The sequence below is a fragment of the Pleurodeles waltl genome, chromosome 8 (genome assembly GCF_031143425.1).
Source record: "Pleurodeles waltl isolate 20211129_DDA chromosome 8, aPleWal1.hap1.20221129, whole genome shotgun sequence".
Classification (NCBI taxonomy): Eukaryota; Metazoa; Chordata; class Amphibia; order Caudata; family Salamandridae; genus Pleurodeles; species Pleurodeles waltl.
The window spans coordinates 334314195-334337594 of record NC_090447.1 but is presented as its reverse complement, the minus strand read 5'-3'; the positions used below and the strand labels follow the sequence as shown (position 1 = coordinate 334337594).

General features: G+C 43.8%; 1 protein-coding gene across 1 annotated transcript in view; it reads right to left on the bottom strand.

Annotated features, from left to right (window-relative positions):
- Nucleotides 1-3214: 3214 nt before the first annotated feature.
- LOC138249943 (amine oxidase [flavin-containing] B-like) overlaps nt 3215-23400 on the bottom strand; it is a 321621-nt gene continuing 301435 nt past the window's right edge. The window contains exons 14-15 of the mRNA XM_069204199.1: nt 13180-13242; nt 3215-3991 (exon numbers count right to left, since the gene is read on the bottom strand). Coding sequence (XP_069060300.1) covers nt 3836-3991; nt 13180-13242 — 219 coding nt within the window. The 3' untranslated portion in view covers nt 3215-3835. The remainder of the gene's footprint in view (nt 3992-13179; nt 13243-23400) is intronic.

Genomic DNA, 23400 nt, shown 5'->3' with positions numbered 1-23400 from the left:
CATGACACACACAACTTTGCCAAATTGCTCCACCAAAGTCAGCTATTTAGTACCCCATTGTAAGCATTCCCTTTTACAAACCATTGTTTTCCAATGTTTTTGTTAACTGAAGCAAAGGATGACTGCAACTCTCAGTCTGCACTGATTTGTTAAAGGAAAGCCAAGGACCGAGAACATGATGGCCAGCGTACAAGGAGTAAGCTGGCAAAAATGTAATTATTATTCTATTCCTGTTTTCAAATTAAATGCATGTTTTCACTTTCCAAGACAAGTTGTGTATTGTGGAAATCTGGTCCTGCATGGTGCGCCTGGCTTTTTCTTGCAACTCAACTTTCCAACAGCAATACTTATCTCAATTTATAGTGATATATTAGTACACCTTACTTAATTATCGCTATGTAAAATTCCACAAAGCTGACATTAATTCACATTGCCATTAACTTAGTTCGTATTGATTAAAACTTAACCAAGATTAAACGTAACTATAACCGTTCAATCTGGGAGTCACCGCCTTTTGCATTAACCTTTAAAGAGTGGCTTATAAAGAAATTGTAAAGACTCATATCTACCAAGATCTGTGATTTTTCATTGTTGCTACTTAAGTATGCTGCTGTCGGTCTGGCCGCTTGAGTAAGTGTGCAGAAGTGTTTTTTTTTACCAGGCAAAGTGGGCAGAGTACTCAGGTAGGCGTATTAGAAGCTAGGAATTATAACAAGGTACTTAGGGCATATTTATAAAGAACTGGTGCAGTGCTGTGCCACAATTGGCAGCACCACACTGTGTCAGGTCTGAAACGCAGGGATACACAGGCCCATATTTATACTTTTTGACGCTAAACTGCGCTAACGCAGTTTAGCGTCAAAAAATTTTGCGCCGTCTAACGCCATTCTGAAGCGCCATGCGGGCGCCGTATTTATGGAATGGCGTTAGCCGGCGCAAGCAGACCGGCGCTGCCTGGTGTGCGTGGAAAAAAACCACGTAGACCAGGCAGCGCCGGCGTTGGGCAAAAATGACGTTAGGGCGTCTTAAAATGGGGCAAGTCAGGTTGAGGCAAAAAAATCGTCTTAACCCGACTTGCGCCATTTTTTAACGACGCCCATCCCCCATCAACATGACTCCTATCATTGTAAAGATAGGAGTCATGCCCCCTTGCCCAATGGCCATGCCCAGGGGACTTCTGTCCCCTGGGCATGGTCATTGGGCATAGTGGCATGTAGGGGGGCACAAATCAGGCCCCCCTATGCCAAAATAAATTATTAAAAAAAAAAAAAAAATACTTACCCGAACTTACCTGAATGTCCCTGGGGTGGGTCCCTCCAGCCTTGGGTGTCCTCCTGGGGTGGGCAAGGGTGGCAGGGGGGGTCCCTGGGGGCAGGGGAGGGCACTCTGGGCTCATTTTGAGCCCACTTGTCCCTTAACGCCATGCCTGACCCAGGCGTTAAAAAGCGGCGCAAATGCGCCGTTTTTAGCCACGCCCACTCCCGGGCGTCTCTTTTGCCCGGGAGTATAAATACCACGTAAAGGCCTGGGAGTCATTTTTTTAGACGGGAACGCCTCCCTTGCATATCATTAACGCAAGGAAGGGGTTCACGCTAAAAAATGACGCACATTCCGGGAACTTTGGCGCTATACGCCTCTAACGCCATAGTATAAATATGGCGTTAGTTGGCGTTAGTTTAGCGTCGAATTTGCGTCGAAAAAAACGACGCAAATTCGGCGCAAACGGAGTATAAATACGGCCCACAGTATTTACAAAAATACGGCACATCCCTGTGTTTCCCTCTGCGCCGCCACTAAATTAGCTGCCTGGCACCAACTCAGCCACCCTTGCATCATGGTGCAAGGATGGCTGCGTTGCGGGGGAGATTGTTTTGGGGAAGGAAGGGACACCTTCCTGCACAAAAACAATCTTCAATGGCTATTTGCTCTTTCTTTACATGCTGCAGAATGCAGCATACATATAAAGAGCAAAAACTGAGGAGAAATGAAAGCTTTTCTCCTTGTTGCGCCATGCTAATTCCACCCATGGAGTGATGTTAGATGTTGGCGCTGACACAGATTTACGATTCCTTGTAAATCCAGGACACAGTCAAAATGCAATGGGTGTTGCTGTGGAACGCCAACAGCAACACCCATTGAATGCCCTTTCCATGCAAAGTGCTGCGTGTGAAGGGGCCGTATTTAAAAAGTGGCGCTAAGCCACAAATAGTGGCTTAACGCCGCCTTGTAAATACAGTGCAGTGTACAGCGTCTCAAAAAGTGATGCTCAATGGCGCTAGGGGCTTGTAAATATGCCCCTTAGAGGACAAGCTTTTTACTTACCCCTCCATTGGATATGCAGTTTGTATTGGTGTCACAGCTTGAAAAGGTATTGATGGGATCACATAAACTTTGCAAACGCAGGGGGAGATTTACAAACATTTTGTGCTGGGTTAGCGTCACAAAAGTGATGCTAACCAGCGCAAAATGTTCTTTTATTATTTTACTTTCCAGCACAAAACTTGTTTTGACCTGGAAAGTACCCAAAGTGCCCTAAGTACTAGGAGGCGTTACATGGGTGGTTCCTATGCAACCACCCATGCCTTTTGATGCAAAACTGCAAATACAAACAATAGTAGACAGGGTTTGCGCCAAAGTGTAACACCATTTAAAAGCAGGCGTTAGAAGGAGAAATGTTTCCATTTCTCCTTTTTTCCGACTTTGTATGCGTGCTGCACTGTGCAGCACGCATACAAAGTAGGAAAAGTTATAAAGTGTGTCTAAGCATAGGATTTTGTATGGGAAGGGTACCCTTCTAGTACAAACCTATGCTGGACTCACGCACACACCCTTGCAATTTGGCGCAAAGGTGTGTGTGTGGCTCACGGTAGCTGAAATCAGCACCGGTGCTAGAGAAAGGGGAGGAGAGCGTCATATCTTTGTAGATATGGGGCTCTCATGCTCCCTCTATGTCACACAGTGCAGCGCAGCACAGCATTTGTCATTGCTGCGCTGCTCTGGGTGACAGTTTTGTAAATCTGCCCTGAACACTCTTCAAATATTGTTCAAAATGTTCTCTATTTGAATGGTTTCCGCTCTCACTTGAAATTGTTATTTTTTTATATTTGTACACTGCAAACCATAACATTTGTATGAACTCTTAGAACTGTTTGCAACTTGGTACATCCTATGGCTTGTGTCTGACATTCCAGTGAAAGAGGCGCACAATCGAAACTGACCTGAAATTAATTTATTTGAGACCATAAATGAATCTCTACGTTCAAAACGGAGTCAAGGTGCGCACTGAATTCAGCATTCTGGTGTGCCATGGACTCATACATCCGTGTGCCTTCTACACGCCTTCTCCTGACCCCAGAGAATGAGAAAACAAACATGACTACAATATCACAGACGATCTAAGACCACTTCCGGCCACCCCACAGTGCTGCGCAGTTAAGATCTCTTTTTTTGGAACATTGTGCTTGTTTGTTGCCAGTGTGTGGCAGAATAGTTTGAGTCCACCTGCCAACACATCTTTAGTAAAAGTCTGTATTTATGTACTTATACATAAACATATGTACAAACACATTCATAGCATGTGAGAATATTTTACAGAGTTGTATACTATTGTATATTTGGTAAGTGTTGACGTACTGTGGCACGTACATCTAAGTATTGTACATATTCACATAAAATGCACAACTCCTAGTAGAGCTCAGCAGACATTATCCACTCAAGCGTGTTAAAAAACATACAACAAAGGGTTTTGACTTCTCAGCACCAGTGCATTGGACATTGTCAGACGACTGAAAAGAGCAAAGGAAGGGGCGTGGAACTTTCACTAAGATGCTGGTATTCAGTGTCGGACTAGCAGTCCTCTTTTGTAGGCAAAAAGCCCAATGGCAGCAGCTGAGCCGAGGACAGTAGAAACTTCGACCAGCCTCAGTAGCCCCTGTACAGACGGCAAGTTCCTCTCCCAAAAGGTTGTAGTTATTGGCAGTGACGGTACATCCTGAAGAAAAAACAAAGACAACAGATTCACTAATGGTTTACACTGCTTAAATAGTAATGTGAGTTTTAGGTCCTGGACATCAGACATCATCTGTTAATACTCTTTGGGCCAGGTTCACAAAGTGACAAATCTTCGCCCAGAGCTGTAGGATCTAAAATGAGTGCAGATTTACGATTTTCAGTAAATAAGAAGCTCGAATCGTCGAAAAGTTTCAGGCATACTCCTGGAAGACTTTAATGAATTAAATTTTTTCCAGGTGAAAACATGCACACATTTGTTTTCGCATTAGAAAATCGGAAACAGAAGTGGACAGGTACTTGATACCTTTTTGTCCTGATGAAGAAACCCCTCCCTCTCTGCCCTCCAATTTTAGATCGTGTTCCACTTCCTTTTCTGTGCTGGAAAGATACTGGCTTTTGCCCTTCATAGGAGTACACTTTTAACCATGGTCGGAACTGGTCGGAAATGAGAATGTGAAAACCCACAAACATGAAACTTTCTGCCCCTTCCTCAATCCTGATGGTAGATTTACTCACCCAAAAATGCTGATGCTGAAGTATTTATGGGTGCAAAACCAACTTCTCTGTATTTGAAAAACGCTTTTCCACAACTAAATATATTTTCCTTGTAAAATTGACATGCAAATAACTTTGGGATTTCGCCTATGATGAGGAGTGTCGTAGGGTTCTCATTTAAGTAATGGTCCTGGACATTCCGTAGCAAATGCAGGATCATGTTTAGACACAAATGTCTGGTCATTCTCTGCTAAGCTCTTGCATTTGACAGTGCGCCTGTCACTTTGGTACGGGATGGTTAGTGATGGTTAGTGTGAGAAATGGTCTCAGAACTAGGCTGATTAAAGCCATACGGAAATCCTAAATGAATAAGGTGTACTAGCGTCCTAATCCTCTCTCGGCTCTGGAATATTTTAATGCACTTCAAATTACTATCCTTCTTTCCATTTATTGAGTTCAGAGTTTGCTTAGTAGCCCAGTGGGTAGTGGAAAATACAGAGGCATTTTCCTGTCAAGATTACATATGTATTTATCTATTTTAAAGAGCGAACAATTACCTATAAGGGAATTTTGCAGATAAAACATTACTAGTGAGGAATAAGTAAAGGGCGAAGTCTACAGGGGAACCAGTCAGATTTCCAGTTGTTTTCGGAGTGCCAGATGGTTGGACATGAGCTATCCTTCAGAAGGTAGGGAGTTCCATGTTTGGAAGCAATGAATATGAAGGCATGATCTCTGAAATGGACACTCTCAAGGGGATATTTATGAGGGCTTTGCGTTATGATTACACCACCCAATGTGGTACATGCAGGATGCTAATGTCTAAGTAGGATTTTGGAAGCCGCGCAAAGCCACTTTGAGCGGCTTCAACAATCTGGACTAATGCAAAGCAGGGGAAATCGCTGCATTGCCTTACTCTGCGCAATGGAGGTGTCCCATGGGCACTGTGTGGGTGTTCCCACGTAACTCCCATTGATTAGGATTCATTCGCAGATTTACCAGATCTGATAAACCTGAGAATGGACCAAAAAGATACGTCTCTCTAGGAAAGGCGTAACAAAGAAGGATCTTTATTTCTCCTTGTTACTTCCTCTTTCTCTGTGTGCTGCACACATATATAGACGAATATGCCTCTAAGAATTGCTTTTGTGCAGGATGGTGCCCTTTTCTGCACAGAACAATCCTGCATGCAACACAGGCACCCTTGCACCCTGGTGCAAGGGTGCCTGCATTGGTGCTAGGCAACCCATTATGCGCCAGCACAGGGAAAGGACAGGAATGCGCCATATGCCTTAAATACGGTGCATTCCTGTCCTTTCCCAGTGATGCAGTACAGTGAAGAATGGTGACTTGCTGTGCTGCACTGTGCCACTTTGCCACAAATATGGCCCTTAATCTTCAGAGAGCAAGCAACATGGGACAGGCAGAGCGGAATGTGTGTTTTACATGGTAGGCAATGAACAATTTCCTTTAAACTCATTGGTAGAGCCATATCCTGCTTTAAGGCAACCGTACAGACTTGTAAAAACCATGCTCTGGCAACCAATGCACCTGTTAAGATGGAAAGGGAACGGCACATGGCAATGCCAAGAAGTCTTGCTGACATGTCTTGAATAAGCTGAAGTCTGTTAAATTGGTATTGAGGCAGGCCTAGAAAAAGAGCATTACAATAATCTAGACACAAACCACTCACTGCATTTATCACTCTCAAGTGACACTAGCAGGAAGGAAAGGTAGAGTTGTCTCAAAAAATTTCAGCTGGACAAATGCCCAGCTCCAACTCACATGCTTGCTCCTTCCGACAACGTTGAATCTCTCTTCCCCAGTTAGATCCATCTATCAGTCATCTGATGTTGCCTTGCCTTGCTGCTCCCATGAGCCACACTTGCCTCTTTACCTGAGGCCTCCTTTTCTCTTCTACTGCCCCAGGTCTCATGTAGCCCCTGATTCCTCTTCCCCTCTCCCCAATTAACTGGCTTCCTCTTTTCTCAAGTCCCTTTTTCTCTGATGATCCAGATGCAATCCACGCTTTTCACTTCCAACCCACTGTAGTCAAACCCCACCCTCATCGTTTTAATCCATTAGAGATCTATGATGGGACCTTAGGTCTGGGACCTTAGGTCTGGGCAAACTAGTGAGATCGGCACAGCCTCGTAAGTCTACCCTAGTTCTGTCCTTCTCACCTCCTGGCTGCCTATTAATCCTAAAATAATCAAAACCGTTTCCAAAAACCATCTCAAATTCAAATCGTCTCTCAGGGGCATCTTGTACAAACCAAAGTCACTAAGGCCCATATTTATACTCTGTTTGTGCTGGATTTGCGTCATTTTAACACAAATTCAGCGCAAACTTAACTCCATATTTATACTTTGGCGCTAGACCCGTCTAGCGCCAAAGTTATGGAGTTTGAGTCATTTTTTGTACATGAAACCTACCTTGCGCTAATCACATGCAAGGTAGGGGTTCCTGTGCAAAAAATGACTCTAAGGCATGTGCGCCTTATTTATCCTCCGGCGTCAAAATGACGCACAGGAGGAGGAGGGCCTTAAAACATGGCACCCAGCCAGATTTGTGCAGTTTTTTAATGCCTGGGTCAGGGCAGGCGTTAAGGGACCTGTGGGCTAATTTCCATGGTGGGAGACCATGGAAACAGTCCACAGGTTCCCTTCCCTGCACCCAGGGACACCCCCTGCCACCCTCGCCCACCCCTGGAGGACACCCATGGATGGGGGGACCCATCCATGGTGATTGCAGGTAAGTATATATTTTTTTATTTTTTATAGTGGCATAGGGGGGTCTAACTTGGGCCCCCCCTACATGCCACTGTGCCCAATGGCCATGCCTAGGGGACAGATGGCCATTGGGCAGGGGGGCATGACTCCTGTCTTTGCTAAGACAGGAGTCATTTCCATGGGGGTTGTGCGCCAAAAAATGCCGCTAGTCAGTTTTGAGCCAATATTTTTTACTCTTACCTGACTTGCACCATTCTTTGGCGCACAACCCCCAGTCTTCCCTTTGCCTCCGCTACCCGGTTACCGTCATTTATTTTGACGCTAAACAGGCTGCAGTGCCGGCTAACGTCATTCCATAAATAAGGCACCCGGCTGGCGTGTTGGAATGGCGTTAGCCGGCGGTAAACTTTTTGACGCAAATCTGTGCTAGCGCTGATTTGCATAAAAAAGTATAAATATGGGCCTAAGTGTGAACCCCCAAGAGAGTTAATAAATAAAAATGCTCCATTTATCAAAATACCTGCCTGATTCACCATGGGAACCACAAGTAAACAAAGCTACATAACATGATTCTCCCTTGCAAGTAAAGACATTCAAGATACCTTCCCCTTTGGTACCTGCACTGCTCTATGCAATATTGCAATATTCTTAGCACTTTACCCTAATCTGGCACCATGGGAAGGTTAATTGTCCATGGTAGGCCACATTGCAAGATGACTTCATCATGTCACTGAGCCACCATGCTGGGTGATACAGTGCCTTCCAGGCAGCATTCCCTTCCCCAGTCCATGTACCCTCCACCAAGCCACCTGAAGCTGCACAATATTTCCTTGGGCTTGATTCTCTCACTGGGTTGCATAAATGTCAAAATATAATGAAAATCCAAAATAATTCCTGCTGTGCAGTGCAGCTGAATAATTTAGGAATGTCAGACTGAGATTGATTTAACACACATTCACATACAAGCACATCTCGTGTCTTACCATAATTCAAATTCTCTGTTGTACCAGCAGGAACTAAAAGCATGCTTCCTTTCAATGCCATAATCAACTAAATTCTAAACTATCTTAAGGCTCCTCAATATTTGAGACATAGTAGTGCCAAGGTCTTGACAAATGTCCTCCCTTTGTAGCAGTAAGGATTTTCTTGAAGTGTTTTACAACTGCGAGTACTTTCACTAGCAGGGCCTGTGCTGACTAAACCAATGTTTCAACTAAAATAAATAAATAGCGGGTATATATAAATAATAAGAGTTAGTGTAAATAATTTGGAGTCGGGTGCATTCAAATGTCTTTCTTCATATTCATATTCACTGGCAGATTATGGGTCTTTGGCGTTTGCTACCTTTATTGAGGATTAAGGATATGTTGTCCCACTCTTAAAAACACAAGACTCCACTTCCCCCAGAAATTATCATCCTATTTCTCTGCTGTCTTTCATGAGCAAAGTAGCTGAAAAACAATCTAATAGACAACTGTCTTCATAAATGAATGTCAACTTGTAGTGAATCCTAGTTTGTTTTAATGGGATAACAGGAGTTAGCTTAGCCATTGGCTTGCAGACTCGTGCCCCCGTCACCTAGTGACTTTTAACCTACTTAGCTTGCTCTGTCTTAGCCCATTTATTTAATTAATTCTTCTAAGATGGCTGCCTTGTTTATAGTTAGGCCATTTGTTTAAGTTTATGTTATCAGTGCCACTGCACTAAAGTGTCAAATCAAGCGACAAAGACAAACAAACTGTAGGTGTTCACATTAGGTACTTTCCCTCTTCACGCTTTTGAGGGAATTGTTTATATTAATTACCGTCCCAAACATCTATTGTTTGGGAACAACTTACCTCAGGGGTCCAAGTAGATCTGTATAAATACACCTCACTTTAAACAGATAATTAGAGGGATTCCGACCAGATACCATCGCTGCTATCAATGCTGCACGTCGCCTTGACGCTGACCCGGACTTCGTGTTCCTACGGAGTCTGAGCTAGAGACCTCATTCCAAGGTAACAAGGGTTGGGGGCTCTTCCCATGGACATGGCATTGACAGATTAGGTTTAACATACCCAGCTCTCCTTTAGGTAGAAGGTTAGGCTTATAAGAATAGGGTATTAGGACATATCACTGTGGCCCATATTTATACTTTTTTAGTGCCACATTTGCGTCATTTTTTGACACAAAAGCGGCGCAATCTTGCAAAATACAATTGTATTTTGTAAGTTTGCGCTGTTTTTGCGTCAAAAAGCAGCGCAAATGCCACTCTAAAAAAGTATAAATATTATAAATATGGGCCCATATGTCTTTCTATGTTACTGCAAGATGATGGGGGTCTCTTGCACGGTTCACTGTCCTAATTATTGCAGCCCATGCAATTTACCGCAGATTGCAGATTGTGTTAAATAAAAAGTATTGAAATCTTACTACATCTTCGTTATTGCCTGTGTTTGGTTGAGTCATGATGTATCTGTGAGAAAGGGGTAATCTCCGTTTAACCACGACACTCCCTGAGATGTCATACTCTTGAGTCCATGCATAAAGGCTGCCACAAATCACCTTTAACTGTTTGGGTTTTTGGTGAGGTACTGCTAGTGAGCCGGAAGGGTTGGGACTACAGTTGTGACTTGTTGTAGGATAGGCATAGTCACCTACAAACATAAGTACTGTCATCCTTAAACCAGAAGTCTTGCTTAGAGCAAGAGTCCAACTATGACAAACTCTGTCACAGATGAGGAACAAGCTTTCTACAGACTCCACCATGACACAGAGTCTGCTCTGATTAAAGACACAGACCACTTCCGGATGACAATGGTTTGGGGGGTGCACTGCCCTTATCTTTAAGACCGTTCATGGACATTTGCATGGAGTATCACAGGACTTTCATCACAACTGCCTGAGGCGTGTCTATGGACCAGGACTCAGCTTATTTTCAACCTTTTTTACAGGATCATTCCCAAGTAGTGTATATTATTCCGTTCCATTTATCCTTTAAGCCCTTCACTTCTGGTGTCCCTCAACGTTCCTCAGTGATCTATTTTTCCAAAATATATGTGGCACCTCTGGCCAAACTTTTGACAGTTCAGTTTAGAAAATGTGTCCTATGTTGATAATGCTCCAATTACCTTGAGGTTTGATGGGGAGGCTTATTGCGCCCAATCCAATTTTGCTAAGTGCATAACAGCTGTGGCCACATGGCTGACTGAAAGTTTAATAAAACAGAGGCTCTTGTGAAAGGCAGCACCTCTTCTATTCGGTCACACCTCTGGTGCTGTTCTCTGTAGGTGCCAGTTCCTCTCCAGTTGCCACCATTCCTAACCTGGATTTTTTTTATTCGAAAATGAAATTGACTATTCTATGCAGATTACAAAAGTAACCCATTTGCTTTCTCTACGTATAACCTTTTAAGAAAACTCTTTCTGGACTTCTTCCTATTTTCTTCTTTTCAGTCATCTGCGCAATCATTGGGTTGCACCCATATAACTCTAGCACTGGTTCCTGGGCCTCCCTATAAATCAATTGAGCAGATGTCACCCTACTCAGATATAATGGTAAGACTTCTTCTTGTCCTATTTAGTCATGTCTTGGCCTCCCAGGATCTTAAGCAATTGCACTGATTGTCATTATTTGCAAAGCTCATGGGTTCAAGCGACTATGAATGTGCCACCAAAGACATAAATAGCTCAGCTCCTATGTGTGAATTTGAATGGGGATAGCATTAATGAGAGGTTGTTTGACAGAGGATCCAAATGAATGGTGACAAAGGCAATGAAGGGTTAGGAATACAAAGGTACTTGGAGCACTGGCATCACTGTTACCAGCAGCAACAAGGGGAGACAAGAGCCAAAAATTCAACATAGGCCAAAATGATGGCCACTCAAGAGCAGTTCATTTGGAACCTGGATAAGTCAGAGAAGGAAAGCAGGCATAGATGCAGAAGAAAGAAGGGGAGGTGTCATATTCATAGGATCCGTGGTAAGAGAAGGAATTTGGTGTGGTAAGAGGAGACAACATCATAGGTATTGGAAGAGGAAGAGGCAGTGTATATTAGGGATGACTCAGACCAGACTCAGGCCAGAAAGTCAGTCAGGTGTCAACAGCAAAGGTAGGAGATGGTGTTGAAAGGATAAGCAAGGCTACAATTAAGAAGGAAGGTGAGAGCCAGTGGTGAAGCTGATGCTGGAAATACAGGATAAAATTGGAGGTAGGGTTTTTAAAGCCATATCAAGGGAGACAGCAAAGTCAAAAAACAGGGCATGAGAGGAAAGCGAAGTAAAGAGGGAGGTTGAGAGTGGGCTGGAAAGGTAAGTAGTAGCAACGAAAGCTCATTTGAGGAAGGGGATAACTTTAACTGAAAGTAAAGAGGATTGCAAAATTGAAGAGAATTAGGAGAAACGACCTTGTGGAGAGGAGATGAAAGAGGCAGAGAACAGCAAAATGGGTAGCAACATAACAAGTCACTGATTTTAAACGGAGGTTGGGGAGAGGGTTGAGCAAAAGGGGAGAAACAGCAGCTGCAGGGCAAAAAAGGAAAAGAATGTTTCCAACCATTGGTAATTCAATCTGAATACAAGGGGAGAGGGAGCAGGAAACCAAGGCACAGTCTAAGAAGAAGCATGAATTTAACAGGATTCGTGAGGTTCTGGAGATAGGGAAAGGGATTGGCGACATAAGTTAAACTGAGACAGCTAAGGGGAAGGTAAAGGAGATTTGTTGGTCAAAGGAGGCTTATATGGGCCAGATCACCTAATAGTGTGTGATTTTAATTAACCCATGGGATAAAATATGAAGCCACAGTGGCCAAATAAGGAAATACGGGAGTTGTGGTATATTTAATGAAGGAGCTGCAGGGGAAAATCCTAAAACTGCAGTACTTCCAAGTAATCACACTCTCACTGAGCAATGAGTTGAGAAGGAGGTCACACAATTAGAGACTTGGGAGTGGATCTAGTGAACACACTGTGCAGGCAACAGCTTACCAAAACTTGAGATTAGTCCTGGCCATAATGATGCACGTTTTGGGAGAGATGTGCCCACATTTGGCAACATGGCGTCTGAGATATAGACAAGATTCACGTAAAGTGAACAGGACCAGTGATATATGAATGTATTATGATGAAATGTTTAGGAGGTACAACAAGAATACTCTATTGGCTAGCTGTGCAAGGAGGCATGCAGAATATTGACTGAATGCACTGGAGAAAAAAACATGAGACCTTTCCATAGAACCGCTCCATAAGGGTAGTACAAGGAGAGAAGAACAAGGGCAGGTTTAGAATTTGATACTGTTGGCAGTATGAAAGATGACATTAAGCAGGGTCATTTAGCTGAGCATAGTCTTACAACCAGTGCACAAGACCATGCAGCAGTGACTAGTAAGTCGCAGGATGCAGCCGCAAACACAACATATCAACAGGGCCACTGGAATTATGCGATTGTATGGCTGGGGCGATTTTTACATAATTATATATTTGCTGCATTTGCCATAAATCCATCATCTGCCACATAATCTGCAAATTTTAACAAAAATACACTTTGTTTCTAGCTCAAACGGTTCAAAAGTTACTAAAACTGAGGCGACATGTGTTGCTGCTCACAGAAAATCCCTTTGCAAAGCTGGACTGGTCATCTTTTTGTTGCTTATTTCTATTTTTAGGTATTAAAATGGTACTAATGAGGTGCGACCAATGCCCAGACAGTGCTACCCAGTTTAAAAATGCCAAAATAATGAAGTAATACTATTAAAAAAATGTGCTGCATTTTGCGGATAATGTGCCTTTTCTTCCCACATACTTTACTCAACCCTGCCACATAATTCGTCCATCTCCTGCTGAATAATTCCAGTGGCCCTCCATATGAAGCACTCCATATAGTCTTTCCACGACGACTGCGGGAACCGCCCTGTGCATGCCCTCATGTTTGTTGCAAATTCACTAACAAAATAAACTCTCACCATTGACGGAGGCTCTGGCACCCAGATCTCGTTTTCTGTGATCCTGCCCATACTGCACAGTATCTGAAAGCAAAGTGCCCAATGATTATTGCGTGTTCACTTCAATAACACCAATGACATTGTGTAACAGAGTGGTGTTTCAACTTATGGAAAACATTCTGGGATGCAGTGTGCGAGCTGCAAACAGGCTAACACAAATTATGTGTTTTGCAAACGCAAATAATTAATTTACAAGAATACAATATTTTATAATACTTTCACTGCTCCTCATTAAAACAAAAAGTCAAATTACCATAGTACATTGCTAACTTGAGAAATCACGAATTTCTTCATCTCAGGTTCCACGTTACAATAACATAACAGAGGAAAATACTAAGGGCCATATGTACTAACGAATTTTCCCATAGATACAGAATGGGTAAAATACATCTGGCCCTAAGGCCCATACTCCATGGGCCTGTTAAATTCGCATGGTAGCTCAATGTACGAATTTACAGCCTTGCCCCATGGACCTGTTTGAGTGTATTTGTTCATTATGCATATGTGTGTAAAACAGCATGGCATAAACCAAACATGTAGAGCTGCTGGTCGAGAATAATATAGCAGTTGTTGTCAATGCTGGAAGGGAGAATTAGTCTGAAAACTGCATTTCATTATCTCACATTTCGAGACCAAATTAAGTTTAAACTTTTGTGGTTCTGTTCCTACTGTAATAGCACAGTTTATGATGCGAAATAAATCATTTAAAAACCTAAAACGCGACACGAATAAGAATTACGGCAATGGCTAGACTTTGCTGTGCTATGATGAAAACTGTAGTAAGTTGTGGAGACCTAAGACATTTTACAATAATTTCCCTCTGCTGTGTACCACCATAAAGTGTGCCAAAATCTGCTCTTAAAATAAAAGTATTTTAGGCCCTTCATTTAGTTCCGGTTTGTCTCTATAGTTTCTGCTTGCTTTGTGCCATTTGCTTGCCTGTAGCACCACCTAGTGTTGTGTTCGCAGCCAGCAAGCAGAGTTTTCAAGTTAGGTTTTAACATCAGAACTGGTAGGCAATCAAACAATAGGTACCATAAGCAATAATGACTTCTACTTTCGAAGTCTCTCTGCAGTTAAGATGGGACATCTAGGCTGGCTGAAGAAGTGTGTTTAACCAAGCAAATCAACGAAGTTGTCAATCTGAGTCTTTCTGACTGACCTTGTGATCTCCGTTTGGCATCTACGCTTCTGTTTTAGTACTCTGCTACCTACCCTTCCTCCCTCATATATGTGTGGTTCCCTTAGTCTTCTTTTTCATTTAACTAAAATAACCAAAATCGCAATAACTTTCACAGGCATTTCTAAAAGAACATTCGTGAAACCGAGAAAATTCCTGACTGGTCAGACAAGCCTGACCTCCCCAGGGGTGGTGTGCTTGCATGTCAGTCTGGCTCATTGAGGATCATTATAGCTGCTAGGTGGGTCAGAGCTGCTTAATGAGTTAGTGATGGCGCACAAACAAGCCAAATCCTCCCATTGTGACAATCAGTGCTTACATTTGTTATGTTTGTGATAGGGCATACCATAAGTATAGGGGTGTGACAAACACCCCTATGAATGAAATAGCGGGAACCCTCTGATATGGGACCCAGGTGGTACAGTCCTGACGTCAGGACTGTGAGATAATAAAGTTGCCGGTTGGCGCCAACAGGCAGTAACTGCACTTGTGCCGTGTGTGCGTTTCGTTCATTTTTGTTTATGTTACGTACCCAACCGCAGGCCCACAAACATAGTTTTTGAAGTTGGGCACTCACCGCTGTGCACAACAAATTGGCGACGAAAGGGGAGAACCCAACGTCTCCTCTGCTGAAATCAGAGAAGAAAGCGGACCTGCCTTGGCCGCGCTGAGCGGACGTTTAACGCGGGCGTGTGCTGGCACCCATGAGCAGCTGGGCACGCCGGAGGGTGCGGCCCCGTAGAGCACCTGTTTCCCCATCCTATGGCGGCGGTGGCACCATCTGGTAGGCTGGCGAAGGTGGCACGAGCTAGGACACGTGTGTCCCGCCCTCCGACCGGCAAATGGAATTCCCTGCAATGCGGGCGCGGCGGCGCTTGAGACGGTGAGCAGAGAGGGGTGTGGCTGATTTAGCCTGACGAGGAGCTCAAGGAGGGAAGTGTGCCGTACAGTACTATTCCAACGGCAGTGCTTCCTGCTTTAAAGGGAGCCCAGAAGACACGTGAGAAGGGCTGCTTTCCCCGCCCTCAGAGATCGTGCTCCAGTCACAGGTGCTGCTGCTGGCCTGAAATCGGAGGAGAGCAAGCAACAAAGACAATACCGGTGAGTGAGGAGCACCACCAGAGCACAGCACATGACCCAGCTCCTGTAGCTATCAAGTCTCTGAAAAAAAAAAAATATATATAATAAATTAAGAACATTAACGGTAACAAAGAAAAGAAACACACAGTAAACACAGTATCATGGCCACATTCCCAGCATTATAGCCTTTTGTAATGGAAGGGCCTCCATCAGCTCAAGCGGCAAAGTGGAAATCATGGGTGGAGCACCTAGAGAACTATTTTGCAGCAATGGCGTTGGACCTAGATAGGCAGCGACCAATGCTCCTGCATATGGGTGGAGCAATGATACACAGGATCAGCAAAACAGTAGCGGAAGAGGGACCTCCATTTAATTACCGAACTCTAAAAAGGGCAATCACAGGGTACTTTGAACCTATGGCAAACCCAGACTATGAATGATTTCTCCTCCGACAAGCCAGACAACAACCCGAGGAGTCTGTAGACATTTATTACGCAAGACTAAGGGAATTGGCCAGCACGTGCACACTACAGGATCCGGAGGATGAAATAAGAGCTCAATTCATCCAAGGATGTCACTACACAAAACTAAGGGAGCACATTTTACAAATCCCTGGCATGGCGATGGCTGACATGCTGACAATGGGCAGATCAAAGGAACTATCTGAAGTAAGGGCGGCACACATGGAGTCGGCACTCACACAAGCCATCAAAACAGAGCCGGTAAATACCATTAACTTAGGGACTACAGCAAAGAAAAAAGACAAAACAAAATCGCCAAATACCCATCGATCATGCTATATGTGCGGAGGGATCTTCCCACATCAAGGCAAATGCCCTGCCCTAGGGAAACAATGCACGAACTTTCAAAGACTGAATCATTTTGCTAAAGTATGCCGTTCCACAACAAGGCCTAAGACAGAGAAACATAGAATGAGTCATGCTGCGAAAGCTAGTCAACAACCGGACATAATTCCCGACATGGATGATGATGACGAGCCGGATAGGACAGTATACGTAATACACGCCACAGAACCAGGCAGTCAGACAGGAAAAAAGATCCCTAGAATGCAAAGTAAAAGTAGCAGGCCATCAAGTGAATGCGTTGATTGACACTGGGGCCTCAATCAACATTCTAGCCCAATCGGCACTTAATCAACTGCAAAACCCTCCCCCACTTCGCCACACAGCAGTGCAAGTGTTTGCATTTGAGTCAACCCACCACTCCCACTGGCAGGAGTATTCATGACGGACATCAATCACGAAGAGGCAACGGTGCAAGCCAAAGTATACGTTGTCAAAATAGGGACAAGAATGCTACTCAGCACAGCGGAAGAGCTAAAGTTGGTGACGTTTGCATTCAGCATACAGCTAGGGATGCTGGACAACCTGCAGGAAGAATGCGCTGATCTGTTCAGAGGGATTGGCTGTCTGAAAGACCGTCAAGTGAAACTGCACATTGACAAATCCATAAAGCCGGTGGCTCTTAAACATAGACGATATCGTTTCACCTTCGACCGCAGGTGGAGGCTGAACTACGCAAGGTAGAGGAAGCTGACATTATCGAAAAGGTGGAAGGGCCCACACCGTGGGTGTCACCCATTGTAGTCACGAGAAAACCAAAACAGCCAGGAGAGGTGCGCATATGCGTGGACATGCGCCTTCCCAATGTGGCCATCCGGAGAGAACGCCACCTCACACCCACAGTGGATGATATAGTGGCGGAGGTCAGTGGCTTGAAATGGTTTTCCAAAATGGACTTGCGGGCAGGATACCATCAACTAATGCTAGCCCCGGAATCTCGAGCAATAACGACGTTCTCTACACACGTTGGGCTGAGGAGATACAAACGCCTGAGCTTCGGGATTGCCAGCACGGCAGAAGTGTTTCAGGACACAATACGATGGGTACTGGCTGGACTAGAAGGCGTAATCAACGTAAGTGATGATATTTTGGTGCATGCCCCCACGGTAGAGACACATCTAAAGAGACTCCTGGCTGTCTTCCAACGACTACACGTGAACTGGCTAACTTTACACCGAGAAAAGTGAGAGTTTTTGAGACAGGACATTGCATTTTTTGGCTACCATTTTTCAGAACAGGGTGTTCGACCTGACCCAGAGAAGGTGGTGGACATAAAATCTGTGCCTGCCCCCACCTCAGTTACCGGAGTTTGAAGTTTTCTGGGAATGGTGACTTACTGCAGGAGGTTTATCCCAAACCTGACTTCACTCACAGCCCCGTTGCGGGAGCTCACGAAGGCCAACACCCCATGGGAATGGAGTCGGACACAGGAGGCAGCATTTCAGGCAACGAAACAAGCACTGTCGTCAGAGACCACGTTAGTGTATTTCGACTCTGCAAGAGACACGGAACTGTCTGTAGACGCAAGCCCAGTTGGTCTTGGGGCCGTGTTGTCCCAAAGAAGAAAGGATGGTGAGTGGGCACCAGTGGCATATGCCAGTAGAGCGTTGACCATGACGGAACAAAAATATTCACACATCGAAAAAGAGGCGTTAGCGGTAAACTGGGGATGTCATAACTATCATTTATATCTCTAAGGTCACCCATTCCTCATTTACACAGACCATAAACCTCTCATACCATTATTCAATAAGACAGCGTCATAGCCTCCCCCAAGAATAGAGAAATGGATCCTCCAGCTGCAAGGATATCAATTCTCGGTGGTATATCGGCCGGGTACTCAGAATCCGGCTGATTACTTATCACGCCATGCCCGTTCTGCATCAGCAAAGGAAAAAGGTGAAGTGGAGGATATCGAGGAGTATGTGCGGTTAGTGGTGGAGAGATCGAGGCCACTACCTGTGTCACTGAGAGAAATCCAGGAGGCTACCCAAAGGGATAAAGCTCTGCAAATAGCCATATCATGTGTCCAACAGAATCTGTCACTTAGAACCGATTTTTGAATCCCTAAGAGAATAACGTTTGACGCCACTGTTTTGTGCAGAATGTCTACCCAACTAGGAAGCTTTCTAATGGGTAAGTGCTACCTTGTTGGCTTTATGTATAGTGCCTGCCTTGCACTACATATATTTGAAAGATGCAGTGGTAATGTCGTCTGTGACCTAGTGTGTGTAACTTTGCCAAAGTTATTTTGCTTTGAGCTTCTTCATCAGATAACTTTTCAAGGTAGAACTGCAGATCTGCACTTCCACTGTGAAAATATATTTCTTTTTTTTCATTTCAGGGGCCACGAAAGAAGCCTCAAGGCCCCCCGTACCAGCCAGCTCTTGAGTCCTCTGGGAGCAGGCATTGCTCCACCAAGCAGGGAGCTGCTTTAAATAGCAGTTACAATGCAGGGAATAAGATGAGAACTCCGCTTTCAGCAAGTGGGAGCTGTTTGACAGCTCCCTCTTGCTGAAAACAGAGTTATGTTTGCTTTTGCTTGGCAGGAGCTGTGAGCTCCAGCCAAGTAAAAGCAAACAGATAACTCCCGCGTGTGGACACCTCAGGAGGTAGCAGGAGTCGGCCCTGGGTGGTGGCGGTCCCCAGGGCCATCTATGGCTCCAAGAGGGGGGTTGTGCAGCCCTCCTACATCTTTTACATTTTGCCCCGGGGAGGTGGTTGTCTCCGGGGTCTGCCCCCCCACATACTTTATGTGCATAGCCCCAGGAAAGCGGTGGTCCCCAGAGCCCGGATGGCGTGCGGCCACCAGCATATTTATAGCACATAGCCTCTGGGAGGTGATGGTCCCTGGGGCTTCTATAAGCCCTAGGAGAGGGGCCATGTGCATATCCCTCCTATTTTGCCCGCAATGCCCTGGGGACCTACCCCACCATTAAAAGAAAGCGCAGGAGACCACTCTTTTTTTGTTTAAATTCACAAATATTCGCAAATTTTGCGGTGAATTAAAAAAAAATTGCTTTTTTGCCCCCAGAGTTCCAGGGGTACCCCTGCACCAAGGCTAGGGGGTAAGGGTAAACGTACCATGTCCCCTTTTCTTTTTTTATTTTCCTTTTGAGACTCAGCTGAAGCTCGAAATGGCTGTTAACACTTCCTGGCTGTATTCTTGGCAGCAAATCAGATTTCTGCACAAGACTTTCGTGCCTCTAGATATAGAGATGTGTTTTTTATTTAATGTCTCTTAAACTACTGAGCAGATTTACACCCAAAAAGTTAAATCTATTAGCCAAAGCTACCTTTCTGCCAAATTTGGTTTAATTGTGTTCAAAACTCCTAGGGAATTAACATGGGAAAGGCATTTTTTTACCACCCTTTTTCTCGACACCCAGCTTGATGGATCACCTCGAAAACTTCCCATGCACAACAAAATTCTTGGGTACACTTTTTTTTGTTTTGGAAAATTTTATGAAGATTCATCAAACGGTGGAAAATGCTTTTCCAATGGAAACTAGGTCCTAACTATAAATATACGACTGCCAGTAGATAATATATCTCTCTCTATATATAAAATATATATATATATATATATATATATATATATATATATATATATATATATATGCTTTTTTAAGTGTTTAGGGGTGGGTAAGGGTATTGGGTGGTAAGGGTGCTTTTAGGGTTTAGGTTTGGGTAGGGATATTGGTAAGGGTAAGGGGGTTTGGGGGTGGGTAAGGTTCTTGGCTGGTAAAGCTGTTTTAGGGTTATGGGTGGGAAGGGGTATTGCATGATACAGGTATTTTTAGGGTTTTGGTGTGGGCAAGGGTATTGAGTGGTAAGAGTATTTTTAGGGTTCAGCAGTCAGTAGCGGTATTGGGTGGTAAAGGTGTTTTTAGGGTTTAGGGGTCGGTGGGGCATCATGTGGTAGGGGTACTTTTAGGGTTTGGGGTGGGTAACAGTATTGGGTGGTAAAGGTATTTTTAGGGATTAGGGGTCAGTAGGGGTATTGGATGGTAAGGGTATTTTTTAGGTTGTAAGTGCGGGAAGGGTATTGGGTGGTATGGGTGTTCCCAAGGCTTAGGGGTGGGTAAGGGTATTGGGTGGTAAGGATATTTTCAGATTTAAGGAGTGGGTAAGGGTATTGGGTGGTAAGGATGTTTTAAGGGTGGGTGAGGGTATTGCGTGGTAAGGGTGTTTTAAGGTTTAGAGGTGGGTGAGTTTAGGGGTTGGGATCAATAAGGGAATATGTATATTTATCAACATCTCTTTCATTATGAAAAACGTTTGAAGAAAAAGATAAACCGGTGGTGAGAGACGAGTTCTCTGGAGAAGTATATTGAAATTAGCAGGGTGTCGCCGGGTTTGTGCACATTAATCACCTCTATACATCAAAATCCTAATAGAAAGCTATTAGAAGAATGGTCAACAGTATTAGTCTCTATGTGTGGGGGTATGTTGGGACTCTTATCAAAATAAGTGAAACTGTAACTTGAACAGGTATGTGAGGAGATCTCCAAGGTGAAAGCTATCCTCGAACAGCACTCAGAACAGGATGAAATGAATACATTTATTTCCCAAATGGAACAGATGCTCAGAAAGTATGAACAGGAAATTCAGATACAAAAGAGGAGAGTGTTCCAACGGGGTAAACAGGACTATGCTTTTGTCCATATTTTAACCTTTGGGAGGAAATTTGACAATGCTGTAAGACAGTTCAAACAAGCGGGTGCATTAAGAAATCAAGAGGTGGTCACATCTGAGTCAGGTTCTGAGATTTACTCAGATTTGGATGAACAGCCAATCACCAGCAAGAGAGAGGGGTCACTTTTAACTACCTTAAAAGGCCTCAGAAAAAACCCGGGTTAGGAAAAGGCGTGAACAACAAAAAAGGAGAGAAACCAGGAGAGGAGGGAAGGAGAGACAAAGCTGATATGCCGCATGAAGGGCTACACTGCAGACCAAGAAGAAACAAAGGATGAGGATTGATTAACTGTTATCAATTTGTCTACACATAAACTGAACGAAGCTGAACAATCCCTACAGGAATTGGGTTTGTCTTTCTGTCCTGTAGCCAACATGGATTATTGCAGAACATGCATAGATATGTTTTTGTTTATTCGTAAACTGAAGTTGACAAAGGTTTTTACTCAACAAGAGGGTAGACATATTAAGGTTTCCTCTAACATTCCTATTGTGGATCACATATTTGATAACTTGTGTTTGAGTGATATTAAGGGCCTAATTGCTTTGAAAAAACTGGAAAGGGGTATGCTGGATTGTGATACGGAGAGGGATTTTTTACCTCTATGGATCTTGAGTTAGATAGAACAAATCTGAATGATTCAAGACGAAATCTAGGTACAATCCGAATACACCGCATGATAATATAGACACCTTCCATGAGGTAGTTACTAGAGAGCGCCTACAGATCTGGAAGGAGAATAAAAATCACTATGCTGAAAATTTGACTGGATCTCAGAAATTAGCCCTGCACTCACTGGCACAGGACTCCAGTATTGTGATAAAGCCCTGATAAGGGGGGCAATGTAGTCCAGTGGGATGTTCAGAAATATCTGCAGGAGGCAAATAGACAACTCACCACGTTGCATGATTATGAGCTTTCTGGGTATGAGGCCAAAAGTACTCCATTTTACAATATCACATTCAGCTACCTAAGTGGAGAGAAAGAGGACTCCTTAGTACAGATGAATTTTAATTTTTGTGCGTTCAAAAACCTGTAGCGCCCTGCTTTTACGTGCTTCCTAAAATACATGAAAATAAATGTAATCTAGAGCCCACCTCAATTTATCTTGACTTTTATTTTTTGCCGTATGTGTTAAACGTACCCTCTTATTGTAGGGATAGTGTAGATTTCATCACTAAGATCGACAAAATACCTTGGCAGCACTCATATCTTCGGGTAACTATTAATGTGGTTTCATTGTACATGTGCTTTGATCAGAAGTTAGGTATTGGGGCACGCAAACACTTCTTTCGGGACAAAGCTATTTGCTTATATGACAACATCATGATGTTACTGGACATGTTGATATTTTTTTCCAAAGCATTTGTTTTCTTTTCAATGATGTATGGCACAGGCAGATTACTGGCATTGCGAAGGGAGGTTGCTTTGCTCCAAGTTTTGTGGACATTTTCATGAGTTGGTGGGAGAAGAAACACATCTGGGCAGAAGAGAACGTGAGGTGGACCGGGCACATAACACTCTGGACAAGATATATTGATGGTCTTTTCATCATATTAGATGGTCCCAAGAACCTCCTACAGGATTTACTGGCACTCATTTCACACAATGATCTGAATCTATCATTTACACACAAGATACATAATAGAGAAATTGATTTTTGGGATGTACATGTGGGGCTCAAGGAGGGTAGGGTTCATAACTTTCTTTTTCGGAAAAAAGACAGCAGGCAATAGCCTATTGCATGCTGGCAGTCATCATTAGACTAAGCTGAAATGGAGTATTCCCTATGGGGAACTCCTTGAAACAACACAGAATTGTAGAAGCACAGAGGCATATGAGAAGGAAGAGAAAATCATGTTAGGAAGAGTCAGAGGCTAGCCCAGAAGGTCTTGCTGGCTGCCAAAGAGAGAAAGGGCACCCTTACTAGAAAGGATCTTTTTGCCCAGAAGGCCAGGGCCTCCAGTGGTGATTAGGATATAAGGTTAATCCCCATGTACAATGCTAAATGAATCAAACTTAAAAGAATGATTTCAAAACACTGGCATCTGGTCAAATCTGACCCTATTATTGGGCAGAAAGTTTCACCATATCCATTGATCACTTACAGTAAATCCAGGTCAGTGAAAGATATATTAGTACATAGCAATATCAGCACCAGATCAACGCAGGGTTGGCTATCAGAACAGAGTGGCTTCCACAAGTGTGGGAGATGTAAAGCATGTAGAGGGAGCAAAAACGTTAAGACCTGTGTGTTGCTCATTGGAAAACGGGGTAAAATCAACAAATTCATTACATATATTGGTGATTTTTGTGTCTATTTTTTGGCTTGCCCATGCAGCCTGAGGTATGTAGGGTGT